Here is a 15,604-nt window from a genome sequence, read left to right on the forward strand (position 1 = left end):
TGAATAGCTCCTCGATTGTCATGTTCCCCTGATACTTTTTCAAAAATTTCGAATTTTTCACTTTCAGTGAAAATTTCAGTGAATAGCTCCTCGATGTTCATGTTACCCTAATACTTTTTCAAAAATTTCGAATGTTTCACTTTCAGTGAAAATTTCAGTGAATAGCTCCTCGATGTTCATGTTTTCCTGATACTTTTTCAAAAATTTAGAATTTTTCAATTTCTATACTTATACTTTTACAGAGGGATATTTCGATGGATTATTATTAAAAAAAAATGAATGATGGCGGGATCGAACCCTAGCCGTCGGCGTGGTAGGCCAGTACGCAGCCAATTAGGCAACGCGCTCGTTACAAGAATATATTTTCATTAGGCGTATATATTTTGCAAAAGTATCTTTTTAAAAAATTTCAAATTTGTCAATTTCGCTAGATATCTTCTCGATTTTCAAAAATTCAGTTTTTAAACGATATTTCCATTGATTAGCCATTGATAAAAAAAAAATTGGAATTATTTAAAAAAAAAAAATGAATGACGGCGAGGATCGAACCCTAGCCGTCGGCGTGCCAGTCAAGCACGTTACCAATTAGGCAATGCGCTTATTATAAGAAAAACATTTTATTAGTAGTATATCTTCAATATATTGAATCGTTTTTCCATTTGAAATTCCATAAGATATAGCTTCCCCCTTCCGCTCGTTTTACAGTCAGCTAAATTTCAGTTAAACAAATAAAAAACAAAAAGCATTCACACCGCAGCAAAATAAAATTCACCCCGTCGACTTGATGAACACCCCCGCATTGCGTGTTGCGCCCTCCCTCTCTTGGGGTGCAGTACTACGATGCCGCTGGGGTCACTCAAACCCCAAGAACTGAGCCTCTAGTTTAGCCAATCCTCCTTGGCCTGCATATCGCAAAAAATTGCAATCCCGTCTCTGGTTATCTGGAAAGTGAGGTAACCTTGAACTTGACTAGCGTATTGGTTTGTTTGCGATTGGTACACCGGGCTGAAAGGCTGAAAGGCTGAAAGGCTGAAAGTTGACCGTTTGGGACTTGTCCAAGTCTGGGAGTGTCAGGAGTGTCACATTTCGTGAGTTTTCTCGTTTACGGCAGTCGGGACTGGTCGGTACCTCGACAAGTCTCGCTTGCGCGATCCTCCGTACTTCTCATCTCTTCAGTCTCATTATTTCATTAATAATCGATAGCTGATAATCATATCAATTAACAATGGATCCGGCCGTTTTCCCGGAGGAGATATGGATCAAAATATTACTCTACTGCGATGTACCTGACATAATAGCCTTCGGTAGTACATGCAAATATTTGAGAAAAACATCGGACACCGATTATCTCTGGTGAGTGAGGTTAATTAATGTCTAATCATTAATTTTTGCTACATCCCTGCCCTTTACCTCCCTCTTTACAACTCAATCATCATTTTAACACTCCCCAAACAACAGTTACCGAGAAAATCATCGGATCAATGACTGACAGGTTAACAATCGATTACGAGAAACTGTTAATTCGCAGGAAAATGAAATGGCTCCAGTTAATATCCAAAGTGCAGTTTCGCTTCCCGGACATAAAGTGTCTCCAATTGCTGAGTGTCAGCTTCAAGTCCATGTGTTATCGTCTTCACATGGTGATAACTCTTGGTGAGAATCCACCATTTCCAAAATGTTACTACTGCAGTGGTTACACCTGTCAACGCAACTGCGTGGAAGGATCCAGTGCTAAAGTTGTGATAGAAATTGGCAACAAATACACATGGGTGATAACACCTAATTTTGGTCTCCGAAGGCACTTTTCTCTCTTTGGTATCCCCAAGTGTGACAGTAAAACTCACACGACGTATCAGCCTCCGGTGGAGAAAGTGCCAAGTGTCAGTGGTACAAGTCGAGTGAAGTCTGATTATAAATCAATAGCAAGAAAATTGAAATCCCTCAAATTATCCGAATTAACAACGACAAAAGGGCCTTGTACATACAAACCAAGTGGTCCATTCTGTGTTTTCTGCAATTCTGTTAAGCTGTACAGAGAAAAGAGGAGATTGGCTGCACATCCGTTGGAATCGATGTGCTATGCAAAGGCAAATCCACTTTATCAAAAACTTGTCAATGGGTATTGCACAGATACTGTTGAAGTACTTGGAATACCAAATGTCGATGTCGTGAGTCCAGCGGAGGCACTTCTCAGTGAGGGATCATTTCCAGTTCTCAAGACATTCGTTGATCATTTATTTCATCAAATGGGATTGACTGCAACGCTGAGAAAACCCAGTGCTGTTTTGATATTCTGTGAACCCCTGGCGATGCATCCTGTTCTCAGGAAACAGCTGCTGCATTATTTGTTTCAAGAAGTCAAGGTTGCCAGAGTGTGTTTGGTACCTAAACCTCTGGCTGCGTGTGCTATGTTGGATGTTGAGACCTGTGTGGTGGTGGACAGTGGAGCACTGAGCACAACTGTTGCTGTTATTATTGGAGGAAGAGTAATGCCCCACCGATGGAAGTTGCTGCCTGTTGGAGGCTGGCATGTGGCCTATCATTTAAAACAGGCCATGCACTGGCAGCCCAAAGAGTATCACCAGATACCGATCTCTCATCTGGACACGATGGCTGTTAAGGAACGCTGTCGGTTGAGTTATAATATCGAAAATGAAGAGATGAAGAGAGGACCTGTCAAGCGCCAGCATATCAATCTCAGAGTGGACAGCTATGCGGATTATAAACAATTCTGGAAGGTTTCTCTTGGCCCAGAGCTCTATATTGCTCCGGAAATGATGTACATCAGTCTAGGTCTTCCTCAGATAATCAAAGACGTAACAGCAGGACTCAGTGAAGATCTTATGCACGATTGTCTCTCGCATATTCTACTGACCGGTGGCAATACCGATTTGTCTGGCTTTGCACTCAGATTGCGAAAAGATCTCCGTGAAGTATTGCCCGAGTATGAATCAATACTTGAAGTACGAAGTTGTCCGGGTACACACAGTTGGAACGTTGCCATGGGATCTACGTATGTGCCACTGGCCGTTCATCCCGGTAATTATAATGTCTCAATTTATTGTCGATTTCATTATCCGGGGACAACTTGAATGATTCGATATTTTTAATTTTTCAATCAATCAACGGATTTTTTTCGATTTTCATTGCAGACAAAACGCCACCGGAATATATCGAGGGCAATCCTTTTTGGTTGTCTAGGGAGGAATATGTTCTTTTCGGATGTCAGTCCCTGGAGTAAATAATTTGTGAGTAAGTCTGACTGTTGGGATTTATTATTCAATTTTGCAGGATAATTGTGAAGGATTATTTCAATAACTTAGACTACCTCATGATATTCTAATGGATATTTTGAATTTCAAGGGAGAACCCAAAATTATCCAGTCGGCATTCTCATGGGAGGAAATGAAAGTTGAGGAGAATCATCTTCTGGTCTTTACTACATGATTATAGAATTGAGAGAGATTAAATTAGGACAGGAATTGATGTTAAGACTTGGTCGTCCTGCGATTTTGCGAATAATATCGTTGCAATTATGAAATACACATATAGTTTATCCAACATATTGTCTCTAAAACATATTTATGAGTTGGATCAGACAGGTTGATATAGACTTTATATGGCTAGTACCAGGTATTCATGACGAAACGTTAGGGACGAGAATGAATTACTCGCAGCTTTTCGCACTGAGTTAATTGGCGAGAGGCACATTTTTAGAGAATTTTTAATTATATTTATTGAGGTAATTTATTGAAAGTAGTAGTTGACGATAATATTAAATATTGCCGAAATTCATTTCCTTTGGAAATTTATATACAAAGTAATGTTAAAGAAAACAAGTGATATGAGGCGATGAGAGCTTCCAGCTTTATAAATTAAATTAAATGAAAATTACGAGATCGTTAGAGGAGAGAAGTAATAGAATTGTCATGCTAGGGGATAATTTATGTAGACGTTTCTCCGAGCCCGGTAAATAATGCATGAAAAATTTCAATTTCCCATTTATCTCAGAAATGAAAATCGTTCTCTGTATGTAAATAGTTCATTCAAATCTCACTTAGTCTATGTAAATAACGATTGTATTTTAACTTCAATGGGATTTCAAGACATTGAATGATGATTATGAAAGAAAAGTATTATCTGTAGGGAACTGTATTTCAAGACTTTCATTCTTATACTTTGTAAATTTATATCAGAAAAATATGTCTTGCCAAACATGGAACATTTAATACAATTCGGACGTTCTACGATATAAAAAATTCTTCTAGTCAGTATGAGAGCGTTTGAAATCATTCGTTCTGAATTTTCGAGTAATGAATGCGTATATTTTTTCGATTGATTGATAAGTGCACGTTTATTATCGTTTATGAGTTTCAATTTTTTAAATAATTTCATTTTGAATTGAGCTCTGGAATCTTTTAATAGTATATGAGAACACGTGGAGTATGATTTTATTTTATGCTTGTTTTTATATCGATGAGTTTTACGATAAAATAATTTTTCTTAGGTACAACGTTGAATAATTAAGGGATTAATATTCTATATTTTATTTTGCCTGTAAATAATAAAGAAATATAATATATTGTCTCATTTTTACATTTCTTTATTACAGAAAGACATTAAAACGATTACATACTAAATTACATTTTGGCGTATTTACAAAGTACATGTCTCTGGGTTGAGGGTATTTACGAGTACATGTACGTACGTTTGGGATAATTGAATTGTTTTTTTTTATAGCTTAATAATAGAATCTGAATCCTCGAAATAATTCCTATTTCTTCTAGATCGGCTCAGCAATTGGACTAATACCCTGATACGTAACTTGAATCGTTAACAACTCGATTCAACGTAATAATTAATTATCAAATACAATTTATCCAAATTCATATTACAAAATAGAAATATATATAATGAAATTACAAAATATGTTCATCTTGGAATTAACATAATTTTCATCGTGGTACCGAAAGAATTAACAGAATAGTTATTGTTGAATGAGTTAAAAATTCAAATATACAATTCTAGCAGATGTTTACAATGAAGAATCAGGTGCGTATTTATTAATTACGGAGATTTAATTTGTATAAAGTATATTCAATCAGTTGATTTTTTTATTTTTAGTTTTTAGTACTAAACCTTTTTGTTCGAAGAGGCGGAACTTTTAATTTGAAAGAAAAGTCCATTTCAAATTATTCCTGAGTTTCACTATTCGAGGAGTTACTTACGACGATGTTTCGTGTGAATTTTCGTTTTTTTAACAAATATTTTTTTCATTACACTTCACTATTGAAGGCACAACTAATGCATCTAGTTATGATGTTTTTAATATTCTCATGATAAATTTATTCCCAAAAGAGAAACTAAAGAATTCACATCATAAAACCATATTTTCCAGGTCAGCTAGTCATATGTCCAGTTGAATGGCTCAACTAGTTTATTTAATTTACAGTCTATATACAAAAATTAGTCACCATCAGTGCACACACTTTGAGATCGATCATTGCATTGCAGTAACCGATTTATTATTCAAAAAGAGTAATAAGAAATGTTGAAATGTCAATTAAAATTTGTATTGAAATGACTAGTTGAAGGTGATTATGTTTTAATTATTTTTGATTTCCTGTAATTCATTATTTTTCAATATTAATTAATTAAAATGGCGATATTGAGAAGTTGTTTTGAAACTGAAAAAATAATTTAGCATCAAAAGTGAACACAAATTCATACTCACACTATGGAAACCAAACGGAACCATTAAATCATTTTATTATTGAACAAAATGATCAAATTTAATTTTAACTCATCCTGATTTATTACTTCACCTGAAGACTAGTACCTTTTGAAATCTAAAAAAAGATGAGATGAAGGGTGAAAATTGTGGAGAAACGTAAAGATGGTGAGATGACTGAATCTAAGACAAATCAAATTTCCTAATGCAAATCTTGATAATTTCCTGTGCCAATGTTCGTTGAAGAGACTGGGAAGAATGAAAATTGTCTCAGCAACACGAGGATTTGGCGGGTTCCGCTTCGACTAGATTAAAATCGAATCCACCAGGACGTATAAATCCAGGCTTAACGCCGTCCCAGCCGTCTTCCACCTTGTACTCGCCAGTCTGAATTCTATTATAAACTTCCTGCGATACAGTGCGAAAAGCCATGGTGACCCGCATTCCAGTTTTTGCGCTGGTTTCAATGTACTCCATGCCGTTTTGATCGGCAAATGAACGTGCTTCCTCTTCGGATACTTGTCTTCTTCTACCTTGAGCTATCACATCGAGTTTGCACCCGACGAGAGCGAACACTGGCCGATGAGGCTCTATGTATCGACGTGCTTCCATCATCCACTGGGGAATGTGTTCAAAACTCCTTCGATTACACACATCGAACACAAGGAGAGCCCCCACTGAATTTCTGTAGTACGATTTTGTGATTGACCTAGAATGAAATTTTATTTTCCTATGATTTTCGTTTTTTAATCATTGCGAAATTAAGTTCCTGTAGAAATAATTATGAATTCAACATTTGATGCGTTTCAGACAAAACGTAAGGTACGTAAGTCGCCAATAAAATAATCCCTGAGGCATAAGCGGAATATCCAAACGAACGAGTCGTATAAAACAATAATTACAATGTTTCGTAAGTATTACCAGGTAGCCTATGAAATTACAAACCTAAATCTCTCCTGTCCAGCCGTATCCCACAACTGCAACTTGATTCTTGTTCCATCGTCCAAATCTAATAGCTTCGCGAAGAAATCCACACCAACCGTGGGATCCGATAACTGTATGGACAAGAATTAAATAAAACAAATTGCTCACTCTAAACAATAATAAAACCTCAACCTCGACTGCTGGATTATTTCCATCGACCATACGATACAATTAAAAACTAATCCCCCTCTAATCAGTATCTTTACATGAATAATTAAAAAACTCGAGAATTTTTAAATTTCACTCGGTCTTCAATGTTATGCATAATCCCAATTTTCACAACGCAGAAAGCAATAGTGAGACCTAACCTTCACAATCCGATCTGTCAAAAAAATGGTATTCAAAATAGTGGAGATAATTGCGTCATAATTTAAAAATAACTTGCCACGTTCCTCACAAAGAATCCGAATCCCCAGACAAAGTTCAAACAAAGTAAAAAATTGTAACTAAAAAAAAATGCCTGTTCTAGTCCAAAGGATCATAACCCCATGTAATCATCGATGACTCCAACAGGTTGCATTGAACAAAACTCAAAGACAATATGATTAAGAACAATAATTACCTCAGCGAATTTTCCATCCGTCAAATACTTGAGCAAAGAACTTTTTCCCACTGTACTGTCGCCAATTAGAATCAATCGAAATTGATAGTCAAAAAATGGTTCCGCCATTTCGTTGAATGCTAGTTTGTTATGGATAATTAAGGCCATTGACACATTAAGACTGAGCGGGTGGAAACGTTGGAAGGTTGAAAAATTCAAAGGTGAGATTACTCTCTTCAGTAATAAAAGGGGCAACACAATGTTGTCGTTTATTTTGCGAGACTGTCGATCACAGCTGACCGTGAAATACCTATTGGGAGAACTAGTTCTTGGATACTTGAAAAGACTTGCGTGAATGTCACGTTCTATGCGCACATCCGTCTGATTCGACACACAGCAACACGACAGAGAGAGAGGAGAGAACACTGGCGCAAGTTTATAAATTTTCTACGACGTATTGAGTTATTGGTGGATAGGTAGATTTCAAAAAGAAGAGCAACTAGGTTATCACCACTTTCATGGATATTAATTATATTTTTTCATTTGTACACTGGGTATTTCGAGAGTAATTGAAACGATTCATGTAACCATACTGAATCCTTCAATGTTGATTTCGTCTGAAGCAGAGTATAGAAATTTTAAAAAATCTACAGTACATATGATCCGTCAAAAATATATCACAAACGATTTCATAAGCTTTGTTGCAAGCATTTACAACTTGTCAACTTATCAATCTCGTTTTCCGTTAATAACAAAATGTCTCGTTGCATAAATACTGATTTCAATCATTATAAAGAATCAAAAATCGGCAGACTGTTCACTTCGCAAAGCAGCTTTCAGTTTCTCCTCAAATTTTTTATTGGCTAACCGTTGCTCCTCTAGAAGTGTTTCTAATTTGTCAGTCATCATCTGGGCCTCTGAGCGTAGATTCTTGCTCTTATCGAATAATGATTTATTAATCCCTCGACTTTCCACAGCAGAAGTAATATCGAATTCCTCAATGACCATCGATATCTCCTGGTTCTGCTTGTTCGCCTCTTCCTCTAGACGCCTTCTCTTGGTCACAGATGTCTCATACGTTTCCCCAGGTGGAAAACTCATCTGGGCTTTGTAGATTAAGAAGATGTTCGACTTGAACCACCAAGGCAACGTCCTGAACATCTTAATGTGGTTCTTATCGTAGACGACTGATAAATTTTCATCCAGCAGTCGAATTTTTGCTTTGACTATCTCAGTGAGAACATGCACGAAATTCGGTTTGCTGTTACTATCAGACATGAAAAAAATATTACTCAGGATGCTGCAAGATATGTCTTCATAATTTGATTTGCCTAGGGTTAAATTGCAATAACGAATGACACATTTGTGGAGGTCCATTGCATTGTCAATCGGCCAGTCGAATGGCCAAGGTGGCAGGACGAAACTTTCGAGAATTATTTCCATTTTACCTCTATTTTCCTCATCCTTCCAGTCTTCCTCAAAGTACTCATAACTACAAGGCAAATCAAAGTCCTTTGGCAGAAGCGACTTAAACTCCACTGGAAAATCTGTATACATCAAGCTTTCGGGATCCAGAATGACATCCATCAGTCGATTAACAGCTTCATTATGGAGATCTATAATGAATTTAGGATCGGTAGTGGCAGCTTTTAGAACTGCATTGAACGGTGCATGCCCGGATATCCTCAGCCACAATTCATCTGTCAGGCAGTTGTCAACGACATTCTTCAAGTAGTCCATCTCGAGAGGAATTGAAGTCGATCTGTTTAAACTCAGCCAGAGGAGAGCAGTCTGGGTCAATTTCAAAATGTTCTCCTCATCCATTACCTTCTCATGGTGCACAGTATACTCAGTAATATATTCAGATTTTAATAGATTCTGCAATTCTTTTTTCGGTTCTAATTCTTTTCTGCCTCCATCGTCCCCGAGGACAATAAAAACAAGAGGGATGGGCATCAATTTCTGCCTCGATAAAACCGTCTTGGTGAGTCTTCGTGCGACAACCTTAGGATTTTCGTCAGTCATGGCAATAAAAAAAAGTGCATCCATCCCTACAACATCATCTTCACCAGCGATTCCTTCGCAATGTTTGATACAAATATTCATTGTTTCGTAGGGATTCGGTTTGTACGTTTTGATAATCGGATCCATGCGGTAGTCTCCAGGGCACAGATACTGATTCATAATATTCTTGTACCTCCAAAGTAAAACTCTGTCCTCTAACAAGGGCCATGATACCACTAGCTTCCAGAACGTTATGGGCGTTGGGTCTGTATCCAGAGTTTTTGCATTCTCTTTAAGTCCCGAGTAGATTTTCAATTCCACTGGACTGAGGTATTTTAAATTATCATCATTATCTGTTCTATTTGATCTTCTTCTCATGCTCTGAATCACCAAATCCTGATCCTTACGATAAAGATCCTTGGCGCACGCGTCGAGAGAGTATCTAGGTAGCCAAACTGGCGTATTGTCCAGAGCCTTTCTCTGCTCTCGTTTTTTCATGGAATTTCGCTGCCAAATTCTGTAGTATTTCAACACCATTCTGTCTCTGATTCTGTTAGCAACCTCCTGGAGTCGCTTCTGGATGTATAATTCTTTATCAAGGGCTCTCATGCACTCTTCATGGATGACCTCTTTCAGCACGTCATCCGCTACTTTTTGACTGAGTCTCTCGAACACCTTGGCCTTCTCAATTTCTTCTTTCAATATTGTCGAGCAGATATCATGAATCACTTCTATCTCAATCACCATCTCACATCGTTTAATTTCCGCTTCAATTTCTTTAAGACGTTCCTCTAACGCCAGAGATTTGTACCTTAATTCCTCCTCTCCCTGTTTTTTCTTCTCCTCAGCAATGCCTGATTGTATTTTTTTCTTTGGTGACTCCTTTAACGTTGATTGAGGAACTTTGAATAAATTTTCATTTTTCAGATTACCCGCAGCACTAGAGATGACTGACGGAGTGGAAACTGGGGCTGGCTTAGCAAATATACTCCCTCGGCTTGCACCCGCGAAAATTGAGTTATCTGGTTTACCCTCGCTAGTTCCAAATATACTGGGTGGCAGAACAGCAGCAAATGAAAATTCGGATTTACCGCTCGATAAATTCTTCTCCTCTGACTGAGATATGAATGGAGAACCTATCGACATTTTGGAATCCTGACTTCGATTATCAGTCGAGAATTTGAAGTTCTTGCTGAAGACATTGCCAGCTTTGGAAGAAATCGATGAAAATATCTGTGCTTTTGTCGTTGGCACATCATCATGGTCTTCATCCTCTCCCTCATCGGCATACTCATATTCTTCTTCTTCTTCCTCCACTCCCTCTTCAACCTCTTCGACCTCGTCAACCTCCTCAACTCCCTCATCATCCTGACCAGCCTCTTCATTATCATCCCCCAATCGTAACCCAAAAGTTTTACGTCTCAGAGGAGGTGGTGGGTCCACCACGTCCTTCTCCATGTACTCGTAAGGATCCTCTTCCTCTTCTTCAATGATCCCATAATTCTGATCACTAGCATTAATCGCCTCTGCCGTTAAATACCCATGGGCATCAAAACTATTATGAGGCTTATGATTTATATACAGCTGCTCTGGCATGACTTCCCCAGCTATAGCCTGCCCATACGAATACCCCATCTTTATTCTTTTGGATTCAACGAGACTCACAGCCCTTCCCTCATCCATCACAGGAGGTGGCAGGTTCACATTCTGCCTATTCAAGATAATATTGAGCTCATCGCTCGAGATATTCAACTCAGCATTTTCACAGAAAGCAATTGCCTCATTCTCATCATCAAACCCCAAGATATCGATGAATTCGTACAATGGATAGGCAGTGGATGTCGTCCTGCAGTAGGCCTTCACCATAACCGTCAGACCCTTAACTCTCACTTGAAAAAAATACCTCAGCATGAGACAAGCATTCAAATAGGTTGTCCTCTTCACTAATTTGAAGAACCTCGCGTAATTGTTTGACTGAATCGATGAAAACACTTGGATGGCGAATTTAACTTCTGGAGAAGTTTGAATAGCCTTGGGTAATTCTTTGAGTTCCCACATGAAGTTCGTATTGTCTAGGTTCAATAAAATGATGTAGCCACGAAATTCTGCCTCGTTTTTGCATGTTATCCTCTGGACTCTCAAGTCGTGGTACATGTATTTCAATGTTTGGAGGCATTTTGTCAGGTTTTCAGTGTTGATTTTTTTGTCGAATACGGCTGTTTCTTCTGCACAGAGACGTTCTGAACAGACAATGTGAAATCTCGCGCACTGTTCGACGAGTTCAACAGTGTCCAGACAGCAGAGGTCCTGGAGGGTGATGTCTTTTCTTATTCCCCGGGTTCTGTCCCAGACGAAGTGATACCACTCAGCTAGATTTGTTCCCTCCTCGTTGCACAGGTCGACGATTTCGTGGAGGAGATAACTCATCGTCATCTTGAGAGATGCGATTGGACGGAGATCATGAGGCATTGGTTCAGCCTGATCAGCTGATGATCTTGAGTACTGCTTAACAGCTGTCTCGTGACAGATTCTGTACTCTGAGGTATCGACTTGCTCGTAGGATGCTACTTGTCTTTGAAATTCTCGCATTAATCTTTCTTTCTCTGGACACATGTCTGGACATGTGCCTCGAGTTTTCTTGGCGGTCTCTAGGGTGTGGGTTTTCACTTGCTTCAGTCGCATCAATCTGTCCCTGGCTTCGAGGATTTTATATTTATCCTCGCTGGTTCCTCCTGGCTGGGAGATTATTCTCTGGAGCTCTCTGGCTGGTGCTGTTGATGAGTAAAATGGAATTTGGCTCTCCATCTCCACTCGGGGAAGGGGTCTGTCTTGCTCCATTATTTTTTCAGGCTTCTGGTGCTTTATCGATCTTGTTCTCCTTGAGGAGGATGAAATATCGCTGGTCTCCTCGGAACCCTCACCGTGAAGGTTATACTCTAAACCTGTCATTGCTTCCAGTTCTGCTCGTATCTCGTCTTGATCGCTTCGTAAGTACCTCGACAGACTCTTCGAGAAGTCTTTCTTCTTCGCTGTCAATTTTTGTGACATTTTTTTATTTTTGAGAAAAAAACTATTTACTTGATCGGAATAACAAATCACCACTGCACTGTTGTGGAAGAACTCTTGTGACTGCAATTGATGGCGGGGAAGGTTTTATCACCTGTTGATATAATATTATACGGAGAAAGGTAAAAAGGAAATTGTGTATATTGAATTATTTTTTGTAAATTGTTCAGCAAGGAATGGAAGTATTATTGCTTTTGCTAGCTAGGTGAGTCTTTTTTTATATTCAATAGCTGCGTCTGGCATTTATCAGCATGAGGTAATTGAAGTTCGTGCAGACATGTACCATGTCAATTTTCTGAAACTGACTTATCAAGAGGTCATGACCACTCCGTTATGACAAAAAATTTAAGAATCGAGCATGTGGAGTTTTGAGGTTATTTTTAAGAGTAAAGAACTGTGAATTATTTTGTCCATCGAGGAATAATTGGTATATTTTATATGGATGTGGATTATTGAGTGGGAAATATGACGAAAATCAAGCGAAAAGGGGTTAAAACTTGGAAGCCTTTGACACTAGAAGGTGCAATACTTTCATCAGGTGTTGAGGGGTTGATTGGTATTGAGGAATTAGTGGATTATAGTCTGGAAAATAAATCTGAGAAATCCTCAAAACGAAAGGTATTTACAATGTTTCGTATTAATTATTTAATTATGATAATAATTTAATCATCTTTCTATTTTTCTTAGACCATAAATAATATTTTTAACTTCAGATATCAGAGGATTTTTCCGAGGAATCAGATGAAGATGACGGTTTAGTTATCCCAAAAACTGCCTCGAGCAATAAAAAACCAGCCAATTCGAAGAAAAAGAGAAAAACCGGCAAGCGCTCTGAACCGAAATTGTTATCTTCAGAATCAGAAGAAAATCCGGTAACGAACGAATCCGAAGATGATTTAAACTTCAGTCCAGAAGCATGGACGACCCTGGGTGTTCCCCCTGTGATCGTGAAGGCCCTGAAGGACCAAAAATTTTCAACTCCAACATCAATTCAATCCTTGACCCTTCCTCCAGCCATTTTAGGAAGAAGAGACATCTTGGGAGCTGCAGAAACAGGCAGTGGGAAGACCCTAGCATTCGGTATTCCAATCCTGTCAGGAATTCTTGAGTTGAAGTCTAAACAGCATGAAATATCCAACCATGAACTAGAAATATCGAGAAAAATCGACGACTGTGGAGCTACAAGCACTGGATGGACAGTTTCATCCGATGGGGGAGACGATGTCGATGAAAAACATTGTAACCCAGAAGAGGAGGAATCGGAGGAAGAACATCCAGACAGGCCAGACGAGAAGAGTGTAGGTTGCGTCAGAGTAATTGACAACATCGACTCGAACGACTTCATCCCCTCTCTCTCCTGCAAACCCCTTTACGCTCTCATTCTGACACCCACCCGAGAACTAGCAATTCAGATAAAAAATCACATCAGCAGAGCAGCAAAATATACGGACATTAAAGTGGCTGTGGTCGTGGGCGGAATGGCAGCAGTAAAACAGGAGAGAATCCTTAGCAAGGGTCCGGAGATTGTGATAGCGACACCAGGGCGTCTGTGGGAGCTAATAGACCAGGGGAATCCTCATTTGACCAAACTCAACTCTTTAAAATACCTTGCTATTGATGAGACAGATCGAATGCTGGAAAAAGGGCATTTTCAAGAGCTCCACCAAATTCTCGAGCGGGTGAATTCCGATGAGTCGTCCGTACAGGATCGTCAGACTTTTGTTTTCTCAGCTACACTTACACTCGTCCACGATATCCCTGACTACTTACAGAGAAAAAAGAAGGGGAACAGTAAAAGTAAAATATTCAAATTGACACCTGGTCAGAAGCTGCAGAAAATCATAGCACTTTTGAAAATTAAGAATCCTAAGATCGTTGACGTGACGAAAGCCAGAGGCACTGCTGGAACATTAACTGAGTGCAGAATCACATGTACCATGGACCATAAAGATTATTACCTCTATTACTTCTTGAGGAGGCACCGAGGCAGGACTCTGATATTCTGTAACAGCATAGGATGCGTCAAGAGACTAGCAACACTATTTGGTATTCTCGAATGCAATCCTCTGCCACTGCATGCCAGCATGCAGCAGAGACAGAGATTGAAGAATTTGGAAAAATTTCAGGAGAGTCCCGAGGGGCTTTTAATCGCTACAGATGTTGCTGCACGGGGTCTAGATATTCCGAATGTGGAGCATGTTATTCATTATCAGGTGCCCAGAACTTCGGAGGGATATGTGCATCGAAGTGGAAGGACTGCACGTGCACAGAAGGAGGGAATCACTGTTTTGATGATGGAACCGTCTGAGTTGTCTTATTATACGAAATTGTGTAAAACTCTTGGGCATACTAACGATATTCCAACGTTCCCGGTGGTGGATAAACTTCTTATGTCGGTCAAGGAGAGGGTCAATGTCGCCAGGGAAATTGACAAACTCGAGCTGAGGTGCAGGAGGGATAATGTGCAGAAGGGGTGGCTCAAGAAAGCCGTTGAGGACATGGATCTTGTGTTGGATGAGGATCAGGTTGAGAGCACCATGGAGTCCAAGGAGTCTGCAGAATTGAGGAGACAGTTGAAGAGGAAGAGACAGCAACTCAGAATTTTATTGCTGAAGCCATTGTTTCCGAAAGGATTCTCTGGAAAATATTTGGAGATGAATACTAATGTTCAGATTATGCAGGAGAATCAGACGGCGGTTCAAGTGATGAAGAAGGCGATCGATGAAAATCCGAGGGGAAAGCAGAAAAAATCGATTGGAATCGCGAGGAAAAGCCAGAATATTAGAAAACGTAAAGTGAAACGTGGGACGAGGACCTCAAAATAATGGGAGAATAACCAAGTGATAGGAATATTGTACGAGGGAAACACAGGAACAATCGCAATCGTCGAATAATTAATTTATTCCTCAAAATACCCTCGACTGAATAATTCACAAAATTGAGCCGGCGGTTCACAACAAAATCATTTATACAAATTTCTGTTTATTTTCAATGTTTCTATAAAAAATGTTATTTACAAAAAAAGAGTACATGAATAATCTACAGAATTAAATATTAAAAGAGAGAACATCACGTTTTATAATACAAATTTTTCCATTGAAAAATGGATATAAAGATCATCGAATGGCGGTTCCATGGAGGCATTTTAGTACCGGTTATAAAATCTTGGTGATAAAAAATCACCTAGAATGTTTCTTCCTTGTTTTACCAATAAAATAGCAAAAAAACAAAACATTTAGAAAAAAACATTTATATTGTCATAGGATTTTCTGTACATC

General features: G+C 38.8%; 4 protein-coding genes across 5 annotated transcripts; 2 read left to right on the plus strand and 2 right to left on the minus strand.

Annotated features, from left to right (window-relative positions):
• Positions 1-938: 938 nt before the first annotated feature.
• Positions 939-5,744, plus strand: LOC105267757 (uncharacterized). 2 transcript variants are annotated; one of them, XM_011306829.1, is made up of 5 exons: positions 939-1,088; positions 1,204-1,353; positions 1,529-3,039; positions 3,153-3,252; positions 3,364-5,744. In XM_011306829.1, the coding sequence occupies exons 2-4, from the start codon at positions 1,226-1,228 to the stop codon at positions 3,239-3,241; spliced, it is 1,728 nt and encodes a 575-aa protein (XP_011305131.1). In that variant the 5' UTR covers positions 939-1,088; positions 1,204-1,225; the 3' UTR covers positions 3,242-3,252; positions 3,364-5,744. The 2 variants fall into 2 exon arrangements, with proteins under 2 accessions (XP_011305131.1, XP_011305130.1); XM_011306828.1 differs by having other exon boundaries at positions 939-1,353; positions 3,153-3,248.
• Rab39 (RAS oncogene family member Rab39) lies at positions 5,253-7,687 on the minus strand. Its single transcript, XM_011306826.1, has 3 exons — positions 7,278-7,687; positions 6,677-6,786; positions 5,253-6,440 (listed from the first exon to the last, which is right to left on the minus strand). The coding sequence occupies exons 1-3, from the start codon at positions 7,422-7,424 to the stop codon at positions 6,002-6,004; spliced, it is 696 nt and encodes a 231-aa protein (XP_011305128.1). The 5' UTR covers positions 7,425-7,687; the 3' UTR covers positions 5,253-6,001.
• An 83-nt stretch (positions 7,688-7,770) lies between these two features.
• Positions 7,771-12,517, minus strand: xmas (RRM_XMAS2 and SAC3_GANP domain-containing protein xmas). Its single transcript, XM_011306830.1, has one exon. It carries the CDS (start codon positions 12,306-12,308, stop codon positions 8,055-8,057), a length of 4,254 nt encoding a protein of 1,417 aa, XP_011305132.1. The 5' UTR covers positions 12,309-12,517; the 3' UTR covers positions 7,771-8,054.
• Positions 12,518-12,642: 125 nt separating this feature from the next.
• On the plus strand, positions 12,643-15,590 carry LOC105267760 (ATP-dependent RNA helicase DDX24). Its single transcript, XM_011306833.1, has 2 exons — positions 12,643-12,944; positions 13,040-15,590. The coding sequence occupies exons 1-2, from the start codon at positions 12,792-12,794 to the stop codon at positions 15,149-15,151; spliced, it is 2,265 nt and encodes a 754-aa protein (XP_011305135.1). The 5' UTR covers positions 12,643-12,791; the 3' UTR covers positions 15,152-15,590.
• The last annotated feature ends 14 nt before the right edge of the window (positions 15,591-15,604 follow it).

Source organism: Fopius arisanus, unplaced genomic scaffold, assembly GCF_000806365.1.
Source record: "Fopius arisanus strain USDA-PBARC FA_bdor unplaced genomic scaffold, ASM80636v1 scaffold00050, whole genome shotgun sequence".
Classification (NCBI taxonomy): Eukaryota; Metazoa; Arthropoda; class Insecta; order Hymenoptera; family Braconidae; genus Fopius; species Fopius arisanus.